Consider the following 23,559-nt stretch of genomic DNA (forward strand, 5'->3'; position numbering starts at 1 on the left):
GGAGACGGGGGTGGCCCCCACCTCCTCCTCCCGAGCGCTTCGGGGCACACAGCACAAAACCCAGCCTTCCCGCAGCTGCAGCTGCAAAGGCAAGCCAAGGCCACGGACAGTGGGAGGGCGGTCAGGACTCCACCCACGCGGTGTCAGAGCCAGCCGTCCGGGCACAGCCGTGCGACGTGAGCAGACGGCACGGCCTCCGCGCCGCGCCGTCCATCGGGACGGTGCCCTCTGCCGCCCGCACCACGCCTCCCGCTGAGCTCAGCCACCTGGGGCCCGGCTTTTAGCAACGGCACCCCGCTTTTCTTTGAAGGCAACAAGCCTCACTAACACAGACACTAACAGGGCAAACCCCCGAGAAACCGTGACTCGGGGAGTCAAAAGCACTGGCGGCCTGCTGTCCCCGGGGGAAGCGACGCCAACAGCTCCATGGCTGGCCTCTCCGGGCAGCAACACGTACGAAACGCAGGGCGCACTTGAAACTGGACCCGCAGCTCGATGAAACTGAACGTAACTACACAAGGCGCCGGTCCCCTGGCGGCACTGAGAATGCAGAATAAAGCCCCAGCTCTCACTTGTTGCCCGTCTTGGTAGCTGTCTATGCTTAGTGTCTGTGTAGCCATCATGGTTCATGGGTCTCATAGGAAAGCATCAAATCATCTTGTGTCAAAAGCAAATGGCGTCTGGGGAAACAAAAGCAGAAGAGCGTCAGTTAGTAACTGCAGAGCACTCCGGGCCCCCCCTTCCACGGCACCCGGGTACTTTTCAAGAACACGTACTTGCGCACGGAGAGGGAAACGCCACCCTGGCGTTGTCGAGAGCCGACCCCCCTCAGCACCACCCCACTCACTTAGCGGTCACGTGTTTGTCCCTGCCCCGGGCCCTGACTGGCTTTCAGGTTTTAGCCACCTGGGTTCATTCATCCACTCAGCCAACAAGCATCTAGTAACCGTCTACACACGCAGGACAGCGCTGTGGGCCCTGGGGCACCACAGCAAGTCAGTGAGGCTCAGCTTTCCTGGGGCAGCCAAGGCCGCAGGAGTTGGGGGGGGGGGCGGTGGCCACAAATACAGGGAATGTCAGGGACCACACATGCAGCGGGGGACAGGATGCAGGGCCAGTTCTCCCAGCCGGGTGACGGGGTGCCCTTCTGGCCACGCGCCCCGGACACAGAGCCCAGCGACCGGGGGTCCGGAGACCGGACCTCAGACGGGAGCGGTGAAGGGCTCTCCCCTAACACAGGTGTGATACACAGGCGGAAAGACGGTTCATTTACTTGAGGACAACGTCAAGTGACTCGTTACGGTGACGGGGGTGGGGGTGGGGGGCCAGGAGCACCTGCACTGTGGCATGGGAACCGATAACGTCCTGGGGCGGCCAGAGAGGCTCCGACAGCCCAGGCTGTGCCGACCAGGTCACGAGGTCAAGGGCATTATTCCGCTTACTCTGCCCTAGCTCGGCCACTGAAGGTCACCAGGGGAAGCGATGCTCTGGGAGACTGTGCTCACTGGAAAAAATCCAGTCGAAGACCAGCAAGCCGGGGGCGGAGTGAGAAGCACGTCCCGAGGCCCAGCCAGAAGGAGCAGGGTGTCCAGCCCACGGCCCGCCCCGGGGGAGGCTCTCCCGGGGGGCCGTGCTACGCCGAGGAGCCCGACTACCAGGGCCTCCCCCCTGCCCAGGGAGCCGGCATGAGGTGGGGGCTCACGACGTGACCTCATGAAAAGCCAAGGGGCAAACAAGGTTACCCTCCTTCCTTCAGCAAAGGCTCCTGTCTCAAGCCCTGTCCTGTGCACTGGCGGAGCGTGGGTCCGGGGCAGACAGGCACAAACCGGTCACCGTGCACACAGGTTCGGGTAGGGGAGCTGGCGGGGGGCACACAGACCAGTCACCGTGCACACAGGTTGTGGGGGAGAAGGGGGAAGGCACAAACCGGTCACCGTGCACACAGGCATCAGGAGGTGATGAGGTGAGGGCGACCAGGCAGGGACACGGAATACTTGGGGGAGGACCACTACAAGTGCCCGTGGGAGACACCCAGAGGCAGGGGGACGGGAAGGAGCCGGGTGCAGTGTGTCTGGAGGACAGCTAGCGTGGCTGGGCAGCGTGACAAAGGAGAAGGGGAAGGCAAGGGAGCGGGAGGCACAGGACCAGGTCCCACACACCCTCATGGTCACAGTCCCCCGTGTCAGGGGGACAGGGACCCACGGGAAGGTCTGAGCAGCAGGGTGACGACACAGGGGCACAAGGACAGGTGTGCAGCCACAGACAGGCTGGGGGCCGTGGGGATTCCCACCTGAGCAACTGGCCGAGCAGAGCCACATGTCCCAGACTCAGCAGTTGGATCAGAGCAGGTTCTGTGGCCTGGGAGGAGAGAGCAAGAGTCGGGACATTTTAGGTTTGAGACGCGGCTCCTACAGGTTCTCAATAAATGAGTCTGTGCCAGAAACGCAGACTTGGTGGGGCGCCTGGGTGGCTCGGTCGGTTAAGCGTCCGACTTCGGCTCAGGTCATGATCTCACCGTCTATGAGTTCAAGCCCCACGTCGGGCTCCGTGCTGACAGCTCGGAGCCTGGAGCCTGCTTCGGATTCTGTGTTTCCCTCTCTCTCTGCCCCTCCCCCGCTCATGCTCTGTCTCTCTCTCTCTCAGAAATAAACATTAAAAAAAAGAAAAAACAAAGAAATGCAGACTTAGTGACCATCAAGCATGGCTGGTGCATGCAGGGGCTGAACAGCGTCCTCCAGGACATGGCCAAATCCCAGCCCCGGGGCCCTGCGAATGGGACCTTCTCTAGGAAATAGGGTCCTTATGTATGGACTTATGTGAAGGATCTTAAGAGGAGATCATCCCGGATTTAGGGGAGCCGTAAATCCAGTGACTGGTGCCCTTGAAGGGTGGGAGTGGGGAGAACAAGACCCAGGGCATACGGAGGGGACGCCACGTGAAGACAGGGTGACACTGGAGGGACACGGCCACAAGCCAAGAACGCCTGGGGCCACCAGGAGCTGAAAGAGGCAGGAGGGACCCTCCCCTGGAGCCTTCAGATTGCAGGTTGATTTCAGAGCTGCAAGAAAATACGTTTCTGTGGCTTTCATCTGCCCGGGTGGTGGGACTTTGTTTTGGCAGGACGCCGAGGCAGGCTGGAGAGCCCCCCAGATTGGGTGAGTCCGCCCGGGGGGCACGGGGTGGGAATGTGGGGCACCAGCCCAGAATGGGAGCCGCGGCCAGCGGGACAAGAGGAGGTGGAGGAGGTGGGCGGGGTAAGGGGCGTCGGCCGTGTCATGCAGCTGAGCACCTGAGCACGGCCGCCACCGGGACCTGCAGGGGTGTGTCCGTGGGCCGGGGAGGGCAGGAGAGAAGGGCGGGATGTGGCAAGCCCACGGCGAGACCAGGAACTCCTGTGGAGCCGCCGCTGAAGTTGCCCTCTGTGCCCCTGGCACCCCCGATCCTGAGACACGGGCACACCTGTCACTGAGCGCCTCCCAACCGACTGTGCCTTGACCAAAGGCTGGCCCTCCCCCTGGACTCGCGCCTCCCCCTCCACCCCAGGCCGCTGGCCCCAACCTTGATCACCGGCAGGGCTCAGGTGAACCTCCGGCCTTCCCCCTCCTCCCCTCCGGAGTCCACCTTTCAGAAACGCAGTCCTGGTGAAAACCCCCCTGCAGGGCAAGTCCCTGGCCAGCCGTCCCCTACTCGGAGCTGTGTCCATGTCAGGGAGCGCCCGCCTCGTCCTCGGGCCGCACGGTGCCCCCCCCGCGCACTTCTGCCCCGCGCTCCGGCCTCCTGGGGGCCTGGCCGGCGCCCGCACGCGCCCCGTCACCACGTCACCGTCCCCAGGCGGCCCTGCCAGTGCCTCTCCCTCGCCTGCCGTGCGCAGCTCTCCGGGGGCCCGCCGTCCACCCCGGGCTCGGCCCCGCGGCGCCTCGTGGTTGCTCCCGCTACACGGTAAGGGCCGGCGAGGGCCCCGTCCTGCCGCATCCCCCACGACCGGCACGGCGTCTGGCCCCGCCCCGAAGCGCTCACCGTTGACGGGGCGCGCGTTGGACACGCGAGTCACCCCAGCTCCGCGGGCCCCGACACCCACGTGTCCTCGCTGCGCTTTTGAGCCCTTTCTCCTGTCACCGTTACTTCTGTGGCCGCCGGAACGAGAGCAGCTCGCGGCGCTGCTCCGACGGAGGCTCAAAGAACAGCTCTGGGGGGGTCCACGTCCTGAGCGCACTTCCCGCCAGACAGACAGTCGACGCCAGAGCCACCCTCCCTAGGGAACACCTGCAGGACGGGGCAGACGTGGCGAGTAACCCCCTGGTCACACGGCTTCACCCTCCCGGCCGCGGAGACATCGGGTGAGGCCGTGCGGAAACGCGCGTCCGTGTCGGGGCCTCCTCCACGCCTGTGGTTTCACGCATCCCCACACGCACGCGGCGAGGGAGACTCGGCCGGCGGGTGTCGGGGCCGGCACGGCCCGGCCCGGGTCCCCGTCTTCTCGGAGCTGTGCAGCCACAGCGGGGAGGGAGGCAGTCCCCCCCCCCCCCCCCCCCCCCCCCCGCCATCTGGACGCGTCTGACGCTACTCACTGTGGAGAAGGAGTGGTCCGCAAACCGTCCGTCTAAAGAATAGCTAACCTGAAAGCGACACCACCCTCCTCTCCGCGGACGCGTCGCCCCCCAGGCCGGGCCGGCCGAGAGGCTGAGCCGGGAGCGGCCTCCGTCAAACGTCACCGAGGCACATCCGCCAGGACGTGGTCCGGCGCGGAGCTTGGCCGACACCGCACAGCCCTCCATCACAGTCCAGGGCCAGCCGTGTCGGGAGGCCTGCACGTACGCGTCCACGGGACGGCGTCAGAACGGCCCCTGGCTTTTATGCAGGCACACCGTACTCCCAAAAGAGGGTGCGGGCCCCGCGTGGGCTCCCAGCTCCGTCGGAGGGTCCTCCCTGGGCGAGCCCCGCCGCGCGTGCAGGTGAACACGGGGCCCTCGGTGCGCCGCCCACGGGGACTCGAGCACAGGAAGTGGCGCCGATCCGAGGCCCTGCGTCCCTCCGCTGCCCGCTCCTCTCGAACAGAAGGGACGTTCAGCAGCGAGGACGCGGGGCAGCCCCGCTTCCACCCACGGCACTCCCCGCACAGGCCGGCGGCGCCCTGCCCTCAGCTCTGGAAGCGCCCTCCCTCACTGGGCCAGGAGGAAGCCGCCCCCCCTCGGGCACAGAGCCACGACACAGCGGATGGACGAGCCTCTTCCTGCAACACCCCACTGACTTCCTGACTTAAAAGGTACACTTCCTTGGGTTTGATAAACAGGCAGATGCTTCGTGAGACTGGGAAGACACACGAATACACGGGGAATAAGCACAGGACGGTCGGTGACAGAGAAGGGGCCCCAAACACAGACAGGGAACGGCTCGGGGGGACCCCGCCCTGCTGGAACAGAAGTGGAGCTGTCGGTGTGAGTTCCCGTGCGTTCAACACACACACACACACACACACACACACACACACACACACACGTGTGCACCTGCTTCAGCCCTGTCCCCCGAGAGGGTGGAGAAGCAGCGACACCCGGTACCACCCAGACCCTGGGTGATAAATGTCACTCCCCAGAACAAAGAATCGGGGCTCCGGAGAGCAGTGGCTGACGTGACCCCAGGGCTGGGGCAGGAAAGGCACAAGGTGACCCGGAGCCTGTGCTCAAAAATTACGGGGACACGCCAGAAGGAGTCAAAGCAGCTTGCAGAAGCTCTCACGGGCCAAACGTGGGACAACGGGTGACGGGGTATGACAGTACTCGGAGTAAAACAACCATCGGTGAGTCCAATGAGGTACTCAGGAATAAACCTAACCAAAGAGGCGAAAGGCCTGACTCTGAAAACTAGAGGAAGCTTTCACAGGAAATCGGAGGTGACTCAAAGAAGCGGGAAGACCTTCCGTGCTCACGCGCTCCAAGAACAAGCACTGTGAAAACGTCGACGCTGCCCAAAGCCGTCCGTGTTGATACGCACACGTAAACGAAGGACAAAGTGGGGGAAGGCACAGCTCTGAATTATAGCGCGGTCCATCCAGTAGGTAGGGGCGGATGCAATGCCATCGCGCTGGCAACAGGCACAGTAACCCGAGCCTCAGGCGGGACTCCTCGGGGAGGCCCGTACGAGGCCCCGAAGAGGAAACGCACCTGATGTCAGCACACCTGCCCTAACGTACCACCGATTACACGGGAAAACAGTAGCTTCGCAGTGAAGACACCCGGCAGACAACATGTAACCAGACGGTGAACATTCCGATGATCAGTAAGAAGACAAAGGAACATCACAGCCCTCCCGAGAAGGACACCTAAGACGTGGGAGGAGTCCTGCCCAATCCCGAGGCTGCGCCCACCATCCGAAACTGAGGGGCAATCTACGAAGTGACTGGCCTGTAAGCTTCCAAAGCCGGAACGTGCAAGAGGCCGATAGACTTCTCCAGTAAGTGAAGCGACAGGTGTGTGTGGTCCTCAACGGGGGCCTGGGCCCCCCAAATGCTCTTTCCTTTTTGCCGGTAGCGAGACAGTCGCTCATTCGTGAGACACCCGGCAAAGTTTACACAAAGTCAGAGTAGGTAAGAGTATTTTACCAGTCACTTTCCTGATTTTGGTAACTGTGCTGTGGTTAATGAAGACAGCATCCTTGCTTTGGGATGCATACGGAAATACTGGGGGGCATCACATCTACAACTTACTCTCTCAAATGTACGCACACACATACGTGTGTATGTGTATACGCACACATGTGCACGCACACACAGTGAAAGAGAGGTGGAGAGAGTGGGCATACGTTTGGTAAAATGTGAACACCGGGGAAGGCACGTGGCAAGTCGGTACAGTTTTTGCAACGTCTCTGCAAGACTGAGATTCAAAGTAAGAAGTTTTTAAGTTTAACACTCGTAGGGGCGCCCGGGTGGCTCAGTGAGTTAAGCGTCCAACTTCAACTCAGGTCATGATCTCACGGTTTGTGGGTTTGGGCCCCGTGTCGGGCTCTGTGCTGACAGCTCGGAGCCTGGAGCCTGCTTCCAATTCTGTGTCTCCCTCTCTCTGCCCCTCCCCCGCTCTTGCTGTGTCTCTGTCTCGAAAATAAATAAACATTAAAAAAAATTTCGTCTTTCAGTTTAACACTTGTAGGGTTATAAAAAGGATGAGGGACTGTTCCGGGCTCAAAGAGACTGAAGGAGCGACAACCAATTGAACACATGACGAAAGCTGTGAGAGGCGACGGAGGGGCTCTGGGGGGCCACACGGAGCGGACAGGAGCCGACCCTGGAGACAGGGCTGCTGCCCACATGGCGGTGCTGCTCCTTCCCAGGAAGCACCTGTCAGCAAGGGCTGCGATGTTTAGGGGTGTGGTCACGAGACCCACACCTTTGAATGGTCACCAGGCACTCCCATGCGGCCAAACACGCTGTGGCCAGAGTCAACAACTGATGAATCCAGGTGGTGAGGGATCCCCCTGCCACTCGTTCAGCCCTGTGGTTTCAAAACAGGGGCACCGGGGCGGCTCAGTCGGTTAAGCGTCAGGAGTCTTGAGCTCAGCTCAGCTCTTGATCTCAGGGTCGAGTTCGAGCCCCATGTTGGGCTCTGCACTGGGTCTGGAGCCTAGTCGGTTAAGAAAATGAAAAAACGTCCATAACAAATACCGGGGGAAAGTCAGACTTTTATTTCAAAACCATCTAGATTTACAGTCCTTCTATCAGACCTTGTTAAGACTACAATGTCTGATATTAGTACAGCCAGTCTAAAGGGAAAATTGGGAATTTGTCCCAAAAGCTTTGAAAATACGTGCTCTACAGTAGAATACTATGCAAGGAACTTTTTTTAATTTCTTCATTTTGAGAGAGAAAGAGAGCGAGAAGGGGAGAGAGAGCATGAACAGGCGAGGGAGGGGGCAGCGAGGGAGGGGGCAGAGAGAGAGGGGGAGAGAGAATCCCAAGCAGGCTGCATACTGTGCTCGAGGAGCCTGATGCAGGGCCCGAACCCACAAATCGTGAGATCCCGACCTGGGCCGAGATCATGATGGGACGCTTCACCGACTGAGCCCCCCAGGCGCCCCTACGCAAGGAATTGTTCACAAAGGGTCACTCTCTCCAACTGACACACTGCTGGGTGAAACCAGGGGCGGGGCAGAGTAGCAAGGTCACCCACAGGTCACCCACGGGACAGGACACCACAGGGTCGCAGGAAGGTGCCAGCAGGTGGCGCCATTTGCCCAAGAGGTTGAAAGCGGCCTCGGACGCGGGGCGGGAGCCTCGTGCCAACGTGTTGCTCATAATTTTCGGAGCCCCCTTCCAAATTCCACTCCCCAGCAAAATGCCCCACCACCCCCGGGCAGCGGGGCTGACTGGCACCTGCACGCGGGCAGGCCAACAGCCCCAGCAGACTTCAGGCCTCGGTGGTTCAGGAGGGGCCAGTCTGCTGGCTGCAAGCCGGCTCTGCGGCCGGCCGCGCCAGGCCCAGGACAGAGTCTGAGTGCCCAAGTGAAAGCTGTCATTACCCGCGAAATAACTAAAGCATCCAACCCCAGGACGGACAGTCAGCAAGGCTCCTTTTTATCAAAAGCTGGTTTTGCTAGGCATTTTGCAGAAACCAAGGCTAGCCAGAGATTTAGAAACAATCAACAAATCCCTATTTCCTCCCTCCATTACACAGAAAGGGAAGTTCCTGTTAGGTTCACACTCAACACTGCCTTAACTTCTAACGCACAGAGCTCCAAAATCCAAGTTGAAGAATGGCCAGCCCAACGTATGTATGATATCGTGGCGCTGAGCCATTGGAATAGCTTTGCCTGGTCTATTTCTGGAAATTTCATCCCATAAAAAAAGGACACGTCACGTACTGAAGCTGTCACTTTGGTGCCCGCTCAAGAGATCTGGCCGGACTAAGACAAATGAGGAAAACACAGCCTTCTGATTCTCACGTACAGAAATATTACAACTCACTAGTCACGAAAGAGATAAAATCTCTCAACGAATAATCCTTTTTCATCTAGCGATTTAAATTTAAAACAAGAGTGCTACATTATGTTGGCAAAGATGAATGAAACCCGGGGCCCAAAGGGGTCCTGAACCTCCCGAGCCGTGTGACTGGTGTGCAGAGAAACCTGACCGCGTGCACAGTTGGCCACAGAACACGGTACACTCTTCTCAACACGGTGTAAATGCTGCACAACACGCAATGTGGCCCAAATCCACAGGGAAGCATTTTCGTGTTTGCATACATTCCCATCCAGGCTGATGGGATGAAGGGGTTTAGTCTTTCAGAAAAGAACAGGTATAAACAGATTGGTTGAATCCCACCGAGTGTTGAAGTCCTCTGTGGATGGGTCTGGGAAGGGTCCTGCGGGCTGGGAGGTCTGCAGAGGCCAGAAGCGAAGACAGGGGGTGGGGGGTAGAGGGCAGGCCCTAACAGGGCCGTAGCCTGTCCCCTGGCATCCAAGCCACAACCCCCTCTTCCCCCCCCCCCCCCCACCGATGTGGGTCCCACAGGGGAGCCCCTGCCAGGCTGGGAGACTCAGTTACTGCCAGGGAGGTGGCCGTGAGGCCTGTGGAAGATTTAAATTTGAATATTTTTATGTTAAGTCTCAGAATAAACTATGTATTTGACCTTTAGGGTGTTTGTAGTATTTAAGAAAATTTGGCAAATTAATGTTACATAGTAGCCGGGACTCCAATACAAATGTATAATTAAGCTTCTAATTTTAGACACAATTTTTCTTTTTTACTTTATTGAAAAGGTATAAAAGAGACATTTATAGGGATTATCAACATTCTTTAATATTTTTTACCATTTATTTTTGAAGGAGAGACTGAACAGGGGAGGGGCAGAGAGAGAGAGAGACACAGAATCCGAAGCAGGCTCCAGGCTCTGAGCTGTCATCACAGAGCCCGACGTGGGGCTCTAACTCACGACCTGCGAGATCATGACCTGAGCTGAAGTCGGACGCTCAATTGACTGAGCCACCCAGGCGCCCCGAGAACATTCTTGATCTACGCAAGCACATGGATTGCTGGGCACTCTTGTAGCCACTGGGAATACAGCAGGGAGCAAAGCCAAGTTCCTCACCCCACAAAGCTCACTTCCAGACAGCCAGGTTTGGAAAGAACTTGACATTCACTACATAGGTAACTTTAAATTATTAGACCTACTTGAGAAAGTTTTACTTGTTTGGTCAGATATTCCCTGTGCCTAAAATGACAATTAAATCCAGTACACTTAACACCACAGGGGCGCCTGGGAGGCTCGGTCAGTTGAGCACTCCTCGACTTCAGCTCTGATCATGATCTCAGGGTTTGTGGGATTGAGCCTTGCGTTGGGCTCCGCATTGGGTGTGGAGACTGCTTAAGAATCTCTCTCTCTCTCTCTCTCTCTCTCTCTCTCTGTCTCTCCCTCCCTCTGCCCCTCCCCTGCTTGCTTTCTCTCTCTCTCTCAAATAAATAAGCTTAAAAAAAAAAAAAAAACAAGAATGAAAACGATGGCTCAGAACGTACAAGGGAAGTTAAAGGCTCAGTCAGGTTAAGCATCCAACCTTGGCTCAGGTCATGATCTCGTGGTTCGTGAGTTCGAGCCTCTGTGCTGACAGTGCAGAGCCTGCTTGGGATTCTCCTCTCTCTGTGCCCCTCCCTGCTCGTGCTTTTTCACTTTCAAAATAAATAAATAAAACCTTTAAAAAATTAACCTCAAATAATCTTTTCAATGCTGAAAAGCCTCATTTCAAAGGGCATTCAAAACCTAGAGCAAGAAATGCTAGATGCTGAGAATGTTTTTAAGCCACCTTAATAAAAAATGGAAACACTGGGAACGCAAGCTGGTGCAGCCACTCTGGGAAACGGTACGGAGGTGCCTCAAAAAACTAAAAATACATCTACCCTACGACCCAGCAATGGCACGACTAGGCATTTATCCCCGGGATACAGGCGTGCTGTTTCGAAGGGACACATGCACCCCCATGTTTATAGCAGCACTATCAACAATAGCCAGAGTATGGAAAGAGCCCAAATGTCCATCGATCGATGGATGAATGGATAAAGAAGATGTGGTATATATATATATATACACAATGGAGTATCACTCGGCAATCAAAACGAGTGAAATCTTGCCATTTGCAACTACGTGGATGGAACTGGAGGGTATTATGCTAAGCGAAATTAGTCAAAAAAAGACAAATATCGTATGACTTCACTCATATGAGGACTTTAAGGGACAAAACAGGTGAACATAAGGGAAGGGACACAAAAGTAATATAAAAATAGGGAGGGGGACAAAACAGAAGAGACTCTTAAATACAGAGAACAAACTGAGGGTGGCTGGAAGGGCTGTGGGAGGGGGACGGGCTAAATGGGCAAGGGACATCAAGGAGGACACTTGGGATGAGCACTGGGTGTTATATGTAGGGGATGAATCACTGGAATTTACTCCTGAAATCATTGTTGCACTAGATGCTGACTAACTTGGATGTAAATTTTAAAAAGTTAAAAGTAAAATTAAAAACAAAAGATGGAAACAGAACCTTCATGTCCTCCCAAGGGATGGTGAAATCAACTACAGTCACCCATCATCGATCATCAACAGGATGGTTACATCCCAGAGCAGCCTGGAAAGGGCTCCCAGCAACCCGTCCGACGGGAAGGCAGGGCACACGTTTGCTGTGCACTTGACCGTGCCCTTCCTTCCGTCCGCAAATATTTCCCGGAGCTCTTCTCGGTGCCAGGCTCTGCTCTGAGTGCTGGGGGTGGAAGGTCCTGGCTGTCAAGAAACCACCTGATAACTGTGTCAAGCGGGTATCTACGGGTCAACGTGGGGAGAAGAGACGTCTCTCAAGCACCAGGTCACCCCATCCAGGAGCACATCTCTTATGCTGTTTGACAGTCTCTGTGGAGGTCTTCTGGACTCTTGGGGAGACTGACTCCTAAGCAGCTCACGTCTTCCTCTCGCGCTGCCCAAAGTACCTCATTGTCCTTGTGCCTCCTGGTGGGCCGCTGGACGGGAAGGAAGCACGCCCGGAGTGCGCAGGCTAACGTTGCAGCCGCCCACTTGGCCAGCGGCTTTCCTTCCAGTAGCTCGCGGAGAGTCCGCTCACTGTTCTTGGAACACGTCGGTATCCCAGCCAAGATTCGCGGTGCCTTTCAGAAACTCAAGGGACCTGTTCTCACACGCGTGCAGAATGAAAGTCCGCGAGTAGCTGTACTACCCTTAAGAGGTCTGAGAAACACCAACTGTCGGAATACCCTACTCGGCCACAGCAACAGCAGAACGTGCAAACACACAGGCCAGCGGAACAGAAGCAGTAAGACATCAGACTTGCCGGGGCCTGAAGAAAAAGCACCCCCCAGAAGGCACAGAGCTTTGCGGCTTTGACGCTTTTACAAAAACCCCGGAACTCGCTCAAGTCCTGCAAGGCGCTGGTGAAAGGGGCCGCCGTCCAGGTGCCCGTGCACACGCACAGGGCGCACGCCAGCGGCACGCTCTCCCGTCCGGCCCCGGCACGTGGCCCCTTGACGACCGAGCCGGTCGCCGCAGAAGCACCGAAAGAGCAACTCTGCACACGGCTGCAAGAACGGGGCTCGAGCCTCCGTGCGACGGTCCTACTCGTTCGTGCAGCCCGTGCCAGCGCACACACACGCGGAGGACTCGTTCTCAGAAGCCCGCCACTCATTTTGTACCAAGACGACAAGGGAAACCGAGAGGAGAAACGTCATCTCGAGTCTGCTCTGTGTTGAGGCCTATGTGAGGCACTGTTTTATTTTTTAATGTTTGTTTATCTTTGAGGGAGAGACAGAATGTGAGCGGGGGAGGGGCAGAGAGAGAGGGAGACACAGAATCCCGAGCAGGCTCCAGGCTCGGAGCTGTCGGCACAGAGCCCGACACGGGGCTCGAACCCACGGACCGTGAGATCGTGACCACGAGAGCCAAAGTTGGACACTTAACCAACTGAGCCACTGGAGCCCCTAGACCTATGTGGAGCACTTTTTTTTTTTAATGTTTATTTATTTTTTACAGAGAGACAGTGCGTGCAGGGGAGGGGTAGACAGAGAGGGAGACACAGAATCCAAAGCAGGCTCCAGCCTCCTAACTGTCAGCACAGAGCCCGACACGGGGCTCAAACCCATGAGCCGTGAGATCGTGACCTGAGCCGAAGTCTGATGCTTCACCGACCCAGCCACCCAGGTGCCCCTACGTGAGGCCCTTTTAAAACACATCCCCAAATTCACTGATTCCTCCCGATGAGTGTGGGGTTCTGTCCCCTGCTCTTGAATCTGGGCTGACCTTAGTGACTCACTTGGAACCCCGAGAAGGCAGCAGAAATGCTTTGAGGAAACTCCCCAAGACTCCAGCCCTCAGCCATCATGCCGCCATGGGCCTGGGTCGTCCTAGCTGAGGACCCCAACACTGTGGGACGGAGACAGGCCGTTTCCGCTGGACCCTTTCCAAATTCCCGACCCACGCAGCCGCGGGCATAAACAAATGGTTGTTTTGCCCCCACCGACAGGGCGATCGGCTTCACGCTAGTCGTTAAGCAGAACGCTCTCGCAGATCATTCGTAGCAGGGTCCTCAGAGGTTGCCTACTTCCCTGAGGTCGGTCTCTGCAGCTCTGAAGCCCCGCTGTGTCGTTGACATGTCATCTCTGGGAACACAGTGACCCTGTGTCTGACACAGATGTAGAACCCGCAGGGAAATCGGTACGGGAGCGGGCAATCTTACAACTTGGATGCAACAATGTGAATGTTAATTCATTAATGCCGTGAATTCAACCTACGAATTATGGTGTCAGTCAAAATGGGAAACGCCGAGAGCGGATGAAGGCGGCGGTCCGTGGGCAAACAGGGGTGCCTTTCAGTGACAAGCAAGGATGTCACGCGGGATGCCGCCCACCCATGTAGCTGCTCCATGAACACGAACCAGAGTCCAAAGGAGAGGAGAGCTCAGGTGCGGAAGCCACGTCTCCCACAGCCCAGGCTAGAGAGTCCGCCAGCCCCAAAATACCACAACGCCAATGGCTACAGAGGACAGAACTCCTACCTCATGTTTCATCAACACATGGAAGAAATGCACAACGTAGCAAATGCACGTGGATAGCATGGGAAGGATTCTGGGTACTACTCACGAGCACGTGAGGGTTAAACTGTGGGGTGACACAGACTCCAGCTGCAGCCATGAAGATTATTCTCCGGAATTTCACTTTGGAGAAGAATCATCTAGCGTGTATTCACCAAGTTGACAGAAACGATCACCTCACGGAAGAGGGGGCAAAGGACCCCCCTCGAGTCTCCCCTTCCTGACCTCCAGCCACGCCTCCAGATCTTCCTCCCAGGGCCACTCTTCCCAAGCCCCACGCCAAAGCCCATTCTCCTCACCGCAGCCCCGGTGATGGGCTTCCTTAAGGCTTGCTTCTTTCCCTCTGGTTGCCAATTTTCAGAATAACGTGCTGCTTCCCCGGTGGTTTCCACCGGTGACCGGGGAGGCTGTTTGCAGCACATGAGGACCTCGGTGGTTTGAACAGGGAGAGTAACTACAACCTTACATAAACGTATCTATGTTTTGATGTTACAAATGGCCCCGTCTTTGGCCAATGCAAGCCCCCTTAGTAACCTCCTAGAGCCCTTAACACACCCTACGAATTCCCGACAGCTCTTCTGCTTTCGGGTAAGACAAGCTACTCCAGGCTCATCTTGTCCATTTTCGGCACCAGACTCTGACTTTGCCATTCGTTCGAGGGGCTCTGATTCCTTTCGGTGAGAAATGATACGTAGAGACCACAATCCAGGTGCTCTGGGTGCCCACTGTGTCCAGGCCTCTGCAGGAGACACAGGAGATGTTTTCCCATTAAAAATTTTTCAGGGGCGCCTGGGGGGCTCAGTTGTTTAAGCATCCAATTTTGGCTCAGGTCGTGATCTCACGGTTCGTGGGTTCGAGCCCCACATCAGGCTCCACACTAACAGCTCGGAGCCTGGAGCCTGCTTCAGCTTCTCTCAACTTGCTCTCTCTCTGCCTCTCCCCTGCTTGCACATATGTGCACACACTCTCCCTCCCTCTCTCTCAAAAATATACATTAAAAAAAAAAAAAAAAGAAAATCTTAAAAAATTTTTTTTTCAAAACAGGTTAATACTGATATCTACAATTCAAATTTGGGATTACAGGGTATTTACCTAACAGCTTTAATTTCATATTTGTGTACCTTTTATTTGCCCTGAAAACCTTGACCATGTGACATAATAACATACAAATTTTTGTTTCGCCGATGGTTGCTACAATTTAAACACTAACTTTGATCTAACTCACACAATGGTTCCTAGTGCCTTTTAAACAGATACATCTTTGGCTACCTTCTCAACTTCATCTCAAGTTGCTAGTCTGTACAGGTTTTCTACCTCCAAGATCAATTCTGGTCTCTTATACCTTCTTCATAAGCCATCCACAGTTCTTCAAACTTATTGCCATCAAATTGTATGCGGTGTATTCTTATTTAGAGATCTTCACACGTGCCGTTATATCCCTTTTGAAAGTACTGTGCTCTCATTTCTTTTTAATCTTTTTAATCTCGTTTCTTTGCAAAACGCAGAAATAGATTTGCCTCTATTGTCTTTGACTTCTCTTATTCTCCTGGTTTCTTGAGTTGAAAGCTGAATTCATTTACTTCTCTTGTTCTCTAACACATTTAGGTCATACATTTTCTTTCTCCTGAGAACTGTTTTTCCTGATCCTAGGATTTTGGTATGCAGCCCTCTGCCATTCCCTTACACAGAGTCTGAGAGGAGTTTCTGATCTCCTCTTTAACCCAAGGGATACAATGAGGGGGCTCTTAACATTGTCAGGGAGATGTTCTTAGCTGCCCTTTCACTCTTAAGCTCTAACTAGGTTGCATTATGGTCTGAGAATCTGGCCTACAGGATTTACTTTTTGAACACTTGGGATTTTTCTTTGTGGCCTGTATGTAGCCAGTTTTGTTAAATGTTCCACATAAAGGAAGGAAATCTCTATTTTGGGGCACCTGGGTGGCTCAGTGGGTTGAGTGTCTGCCTCTTGATTTCGGCTCAGGTCCCGACTCCGGGGTCGTGGGACTGAGCCCCGTGTTGGGCTCTACCGTGAGTGTGGAGCCTGCTTAAGATTCTCTCTTGGGGCGTCTGGGTGGCTCAGTTAGTTGTCTGACTCTTTATTTCGGCTCAGGTCACGATCTCACGGTTCGTGGGCTGGAGCCCCGTGTCGGGCTCTGTGCTGCTGGTGCGGAGCCTGCTTGGGATTCTCTCTCCCTCTCTCTCTGCTCTATCCCTGCTTGTGCTCTCGCTCTCTCACTCTCCAAAATAAACTTTATTTTTTAAATTTTTATTTATTTTTGAGAAAGAGCGGAGGAGGGGGCAGAGAAAGAGGGACAGAGGATCCAAAGTGGGCTCTGTGCTGACAGCAGACAGCCCGACGTGGGGCTCGAACTCACAAACCACGAGATCATGACCTGAGCCAAAGTCCGTTCGTTGTTTAACCAACTGAGCCACCCAGGCTCCCCTCAACATTTTTTTTTTTTAATGTTTATTTATTTTTGAGACAGAGAGAGACGGAGCATGAGCAGGGGAGGGGCAGAGAGAGAAAGGGAGACACAGAATCGGAAGCAGGCTCCAGGCTCCAAGCTGTCAACACACAGCCTGATGCGGGGCTCCGACTCATGAACCGTGAGATCATGACCTGAGCTGAAGCCGGACGCTTAACCGACTGAGCCACCCAGGCGCCCCAACATTTTGTTTTTAAAGATTGTCTCTCCCCCTCTACCACTCGCACACTCTGTCTCTAAAATAAAAAGGGAAAGAAAAAAGGAGAATCTATATTTTACGTCTGTTGGGTACAAATTCCTGTACACATCCGGCGACCACATCGTTTATACCCTTTATAGCAGTGGCTCTCAACTGGGGATGCTTCGGGTCCCCAGGGACACTTGGCAAAGTCCAGAACTCTGGCTATCACAAGGAGGGGGACGGGTGGCCACTGGCATCTAGTGAGTGCAGGCCACGGCTTCTGTGAAATGCCCTACAGTGCACAGGTGGCAAAGAATGACCTGGCCCCAAACGTCACCGGGACCAGGTTAAGAGCCCCCTCCACACCCCTTCTTCTTCCTGGGTCCTTGGCTTGCAACTCGCAGTCCCTTTACAGCCTTCCCCTGTACATGTAGAATGGTCCGCTTCTCTGGTTTTGGAGAGTATGACTCTGTTTCACTGTCACATTAAGTGTGTGATCATTAACCGTGCCTTTGAGTGACAAGACGTGCTCAGAGCTCTGTAACTTGAGCCTAAGTATGTCTGGCTCAAAGTTACTAAACCGGTTTTCTTTCTGTTAGGACTCATATACATTCCCATCCCTGTTTCCTACCTTCTTGTGTTCTGGGTGTATCACTTACATACAGTATTTTTTTAATGTTTATTTTTGAGAGAGACAGAGCAGGGGAGAGGCAGAGAGGGGGAGACACAGAATCGGAAGCAGGCTCCAGGCTCCGAGCCGTCAGCACAGAGCCCGACGCGGGGCTCGAACTCACGGATTGTGAGATCACAACCCGAGCCGAAGCCAGACGCTTAATCGACTGAGCCCCCCAGGAGCCTTCACTCATATGCAGCATGTAGCTAGATTTCCACTTTTCTCCTAAATCTGGAGTCATCACCACATGGGAGGTCTAAACCCACTGACATGACCTGCGGTTACTGACACGTTGCGGACTTCCTCACGCCAGCTCGGGTCAGTTGTTTCTCAACCAAGTAAGCTTCCTTGTCGTCATCTTCTTTTTCCCACGCTCCTGTCTAAGTACACCCAACGTGGGGCTCCAACTCACAACGCTGAGATCAAACATCACACGTTCCAGCAACTGAGCCGGCCAGGCGCCCCTCTTTCCTCTCCGTTGAGCGAAGCTCTCCCTCTGGCGCTTTGGGAATTACGTCCCTACCTCAGTCCTCCGCTTCCCCGCCCCCTTCCTCCGATCCGCACTAACCCACAGGCCCCGCTTCTCCAACAGCCCTCACTCCACCAAGGACGGAAGCGCCCGCTCCCCGGACTCCCACACCGGAATCTGCCCTCGGTACCGGCAGGGACTGTGGCTTTTTGTCCTTCGAGGCTCAGGGCTGGTTGCGCACACACAACAGTCTGGGAAGGCAAACACACCCAGGATCATCTTCCAGGGTTTAGCCCCTTAAAATGAATTCCAGGGCATTTAACGGTTAAACTTTATCGTGGCTGTGTTCCTCTTAGCCGTAAATGCTTCATTCCCAGTTAACGCCACAGAACCTGAATTACACCACGTTTACACTGACACTTAGTACTCTGCACACTCATTAGTGCCACGATGCCCCCTTCTAATGAGGAACCACATCACACATCGCAGAGCACAGTTCATACCTACTTTTCAACACCTGATTATCCTGACTAGTCTAGACAGATTTCAGATCCTTTTAATGACACCCTGCCAAGAATACACAAAGGGAAAATATTTAAATGTTTTATTTGTACCGTAATCATCACTTTTGGTAGTATTCCCTACACGGAAAAAAATCACATTAGAAAAACATTCTCTTAAGCTTGGAAGACAGAGATACCGGGAACGTTCCGCTACGTGCATTCCACTCCATGCAAATTCTATGAACTGAATTATCCACCTGGAGAACAGTTCACATAGAATAATTTTTTAGGGGCGCCCAGGTGGCCCAGTCGGCTGAGTGTCCGACTTCGGCTCGGGTCACGATCTCACAGTTCGTGGGTTCGAGCCCCACGTCGGGCTCCGTGCCGACAGCTCAGAGCCTGGAGCCTGCTTCGGTTTCTGTGCCTCCCTCTCTCTCTGCCCCTCCCTTGCTCGCACTCTGCCTCTCTCTCAAAAATAAACATTAAAAAAATCTTTAAAAAAAAAAGAGTAACTTTTTAAAACAGGGAAGGTAACAGACACAACGAGAGAGATTTTTAAAGTTCAAAACCGTTACGGGGAACGTGAGGACGTCCTGGGCTGACGCGACGACTGAAACAGAAACCCAAACTCGAAATAACAACAGGGCAGGTGTACCCTCAGGCAGGCTGACCCCAGGATATCCAGAGGGTCAAAGGTCCAGGAGAAAAACAACCGTCTTAAAAGAGGTGAGGATCATTCAGTCCCTTTTCTTATTCCTTTTACGAAAGAAGAAGCCCTGAAAGAGATGTGAAGACAAAAAAGCAGGGGGAGATGCTAGGAGGAAAACAGGAGCCCCTACAGACCGAAGCGAGGGCGCCCGGGCCCCGGCCCCCTCGCCCGGTGTTCCTTGAGCCCGGCGGGCCGTCGCCGGGAGCGCCGCCCCACCAGGGAACCTTCCTTGCTCCCCCAGGGGCATCAGGGGTCTCGGAACAAGCGCTCCTGGGCCAGGCGGCGGCCGGCAGGAGAGAGAATCCGACACCGTCTCCTGACTTCATCAGCGACGCGAGGTTCCCCAGGGCTCAGATGCCAAGGAGAGAAAAACAAGGGAGCCCAGAAGCGACAGGAACTCGTCCTGAAAGCAGGCTTCTAGATTTAGCTTCCAGCGCGTGGTCACGTGGAGGCCTTCGCGATTCTAATTCTGGCCGGGGAGCTATTTACACGGGCCGGGTTTTCACAGGGTGACGTCGCAGACCGGCCCCAGCAGGGCCCAGTCCCCCGCGGGGAGCTAGCCAGCCCCCTCCCTTTCCTCGCTTGTCTTTCCCCGACAGTTATGCAACCCGATCGCCTGCACCCAGACCGGCCTCCACGTGGTCTGGCCGTGAACTGAGGGAGGTCAGCAAACGTGTTCCGCGGGGGCCACGTGGTGCTCTCTCGGCTTTTCGGGCGACCCACCTTCTCTGTCACACAGTCTCCTTTCTTCTAGTGTGACCCTCAAAATGCAGAGCGCGCGGCCCCAGGGCCACTTGGCCAGCGGCCTGTCGTTTGCCAACCTGGCCTAAGGCCCAGCTGTCCGAAGAGACACATGTGATGCTTCAGAAATCGAGCCGTCCTCTTTGTGACCCATCTAAAAGCGGCGAGCGCGGCCTGGGGGACATCCAGTGTTTTGCGTTTTCCGGTTAATCCGCAAACAGGCCTATGGCAGGGGCCGCCACCGCCACCCCCCACCCCGGCTCCCCCACCCCGGGCCCACGCGTCCTACAGGGTCCACTCTCTCGGCGGGACAGGTGCGCCGCTGCAACTAACGACCACGAGGGACACGATCGAGTCCACCGACAGAGACCAGACGTTCTAGGGGGATCTTAGCTTTGTTGTCTCCGGGAGCGATGGTCACAAAGCCAGAGACACTCGCAAACTGCGAGTCCCTTTTGCTCGTTTTTCTGCTTACTACTATTTTCCAGAAACGTGTCACTGAGGATCCCCTTTCAAACCAAACCTATTTATTCAGAAAGCTCAGAAAGCTCTCAAGAAATCCGAGACAACTGTCAGATCTTTTCCCAGATCTCTTTCAGGAAACTAACTGTATGTCGCTCCAATTCAAGGCATCTTAATTTTGTGTGTGGAGGGGGGGGTCTTCAGGGACCACGCGGCTCGGCCACCTGTCCATGTCCACGGTCTTCCACACTGGCTCACATCCCCCCCACCCCCACCCCCGGGAGGTATTCAGTCAATAACTCATTCTGAAGAAAACATCTGTGAAGAGATCACTTTATTTTTCACACAAGTTTTGGGGAGATACCTCTTTAACATTCAAATAAAATCAGGGGCGCCTGGGTGGCTCAGTCAGTTAAGTGTCCAACTTGAGCTCAGGTCGTGATCTCACAGTCCGTGAGTTCAAGCCCCGCGCCGAGCTCTGCACTGACAGCTCAGAGCCTGGAGCCTGCTTCAGACTCTGTGTCTCCCTCGCTCTCTGCCCCTCCCCTGCTCATGTTCTGTCTCTCTCTGTCTCAAAAATAAACAAAAACATTTAAAAAAATTTTTTTTAATCAGAGTAAATCCTGTTAAAACAAACTGTACGAAAACAAGACATTTCTAAGCCAAAGATCCACATAAGTCCATTAAAGTCACAGCAAAATTCTAATAATGAAGGTGTTTTAATGGAATCAGAATCTGTTTTAGCAAATTCTGAACTGCGATGTCTTAGTGGGCTGGTGGTAGAACTTTAAATCACACCATGGCTTTGCTTTTCAGACCGTGACTATCACTGGCATCATTAAAACCTCACACTCAAAACTTTCATGATGGACTTGTTATCAAGAATTAATGAGGGCGCCTGGGGGGCTCAGTCGGTCAAGCGTTCGACTTCGGCTCAGGTCATGATCTTACGGTTTGTGGGTTCGAGCCCCGTCTTAGGCTCTGTGCTGACAGCTTGGAGCCTGGAGCCTGCTTCTGATTCTGTGTCTCCCTCTCTCTCTGTCCCTCCCCTGCTCGCTCTCTCAAAAATGAATGTTAAAAAAAATTTTTTTTTAAAGAGTTAATGTTTTATGAAAAACAAGAACCCCAACTGTTCAAGGCCAGGACCCTTTCACATGGACAAGCCTTTTCCCGGGGGGGGCACCGTATGCTCCAGGACAGAGCACCGCAGAAAGGGACCCAGGGGCGTTACCCCTCCTACTCAGTGCCCTGCCATCTGGCTAGCACTGAGCTTGGTAGGCCAGAGGATGATGGAGGAAACATAGAGGAAATATCAAAACCTAAATGCTCAAAGGCTCCACAACACCAGCCACAGCCATAAAGCAATACATGGCGGGGGGGGGGGAGGATGAGAGAATTGGGGGCTCCTGGGTGGCTCAGTGGGTTAAGTGTCCCACCCGGGATTTTAAATCAGGTCATGATCTCACGGGTCATGAGTCCGAGCCCCAAGTCGGGTTCTATGCCGGCAGCCTGGAGCCTGCTTGGGATTCTCTCTCTCCCTCTCTCTTTGCCCCTCCCCTGCTATCAAAGTAAATAAACTTCAAAGAAAAAAACCAGAATCACAAAACTGTGTGAAGATGTTAGCTAAATATTTTAAGTGAAAAATATGTGAGTTATATAGGTAGAAACATACATAATAATGCCGACAAAAACTCAACCACAAAATAACTAATACATGAAAATGGACACACAGCCCATTAAACTCAAGTTCCACAATATACATTTTGGGGAATGCCGTTTTAGATCAGTTCTCACCCAGGGGTGACTTCTGTCCATATTTGTGACTTTTGTGACATTGGCAATATCTGCAGACATTTTTGGTTGTCACAGCTGGGAGTGGGGGTCCCAGTGGCATCCAGTGTGTAGAGACCAGGAATGCTGCTGACAGCCTACAGTGCACAGGACAGCCTCCACGATACAGAAGTGTCCGGCCCCGAGGGTCAACGGTCCCGCAGTGTAACAGAAGTGTCTGTGCTTGTGCTGCAAGAAATTCTGCCAAAGTACATCCTGGGGGGTTGGGGGGAGGTATCCATAAACACACACTTTAGAAGAACACAAAGCTGGGCGCCTGGGGGTGGGGATCAGTCTGTTAAGCGTCCGACTTCGGCTCAGGTCATGATCTCCCGGGTTTGTGGGTTCAAGCCCCACATGGGGCTCTGTGCTGACAGCTCAGAGCCTGGAACCTGCTTCAGATTCTGGATCTCCCTCTCCACTCGTACTCTGTCTCTCCCTTTTTCTCAAAAATAAATATTTTAAAAAATTTTTAAACATGCAAAGCTAAATTTGTAAATTTTTTAATGCAAAAAAAAAAAAAAAAAAAAAAAAACCTCGATCAACTATCTCAAACAACATAAAACAAGGTATATTGAGAACTTACCAAGCTCTCATTAAGGCAATTATTTTTGCAAAAGTCTGGCCAGACTGTTCTGGGTGGAATCTGCATCACAGTACCTACCAGCTCATGGTCCCTTTAGAGGGACCTGGCCCCACTGCAGTTGTGGGAAGGCAAGAGCCCAGCCCTCCCAAGGACGGGGGGGGGGGGGGGGGGGGGGGGGGGGGGGGGGGGGGGGGGGGGGGGGGAGGATGGGGGAGGATGGGGGGGGTGGGCAGCACCCAGCCCGTGGGGCAGCGCCTGCAAGGTGGCAGAGGGAAAGAGCTCGGTCACTCTCCCCATGTCCCCATGTACCCTGGGGAACAGGAAGAGCACGAGGCGGGTAGGCTGTGGGGAGAGAACTTGCAATCAACGGTGTGCAGGGCCGGCAGACAGTGGGGAGCGACAGTCTAGCTGAACCGAGAAAGGCCCAGACTCGCGCCCAGAGTTCAAGCTGTACTTCTGTGAGCCCGAAAGCCCAGCACTAGCGCTTCCTGGGGTCCCGCCAGATTCCTCTTTTCCTTATTCCTGTGTAACCCCCTAAGCCCCCTGGGCTTGGGGGCAGCCCGGTCCCTGCCACCTGGGGACCCGACCAAAGCAGCCACTCATTCTGGATCAGTCACAGCTGGCAAACAATTACAGCACCTGCAGTGAGCGTGCCCTGCGGCCTCTCACCTGCACAGGGGTGCTCGTTTGGCCACAGAGGGCCCAGAGGGCACATGCCTGCCGGGTGACGGGGAATCACACCCTCCCCCCAGACGCACCAGCGCCCCGTGCTGAGCAGCTGACCGTGCAGGCAGAGAAGGCAGGGCAGGCCGTGGCGGCTGACCTGGCGGACGGCTGGGTCCTATCATTTAAAGG

At 54.6% G+C, this 23,559-nt stretch overlaps 1 protein-coding gene across 6 annotated transcripts in view; it reads right to left on the minus strand.

Annotated features, from left to right (window-relative positions):
- The window catches only part of PKNOX1 (PBX/knotted 1 homeobox 1), a 57,492-nt gene that overhangs the window by 30,809 nt on the left and 3,124 nt on the right, over positions 1–23,559 (minus strand). For 3 of the 6 annotated variants that reach the window (XR_008297499.1, XM_053220511.1, XM_053220514.1), the window contains exons 2-3: positions 2,291–2,358; positions 573–680 (exon numbers count right to left, since the gene is read on the minus strand). Coding sequence is in view for 5 of the 6 variants with exons in the window: in XM_053220511.1 (XP_053076486.1) it covers positions 573–623 (51 nt within the window). In the remaining variant the exon portion in view is untranslated. Of the gene's footprint in view, positions 1–572; positions 681–2,290; positions 2,359–2,515; positions 3,228–4,017; positions 4,154–23,559 lie in introns of those variants that run through there. The other 3 variants (XM_027041521.2, XM_053220512.1, XM_053220513.1) reach the window with 3 other exon arrangements.

The sequence above is a fragment of the Acinonyx jubatus genome, chromosome C2, assembly GCF_027475565.1.
Source record: "Acinonyx jubatus isolate Ajub_Pintada_27869175 chromosome C2, VMU_Ajub_asm_v1.0, whole genome shotgun sequence".
Taxonomy (NCBI): Eukaryota; Metazoa; Chordata; class Mammalia; order Carnivora; family Felidae; genus Acinonyx; species Acinonyx jubatus.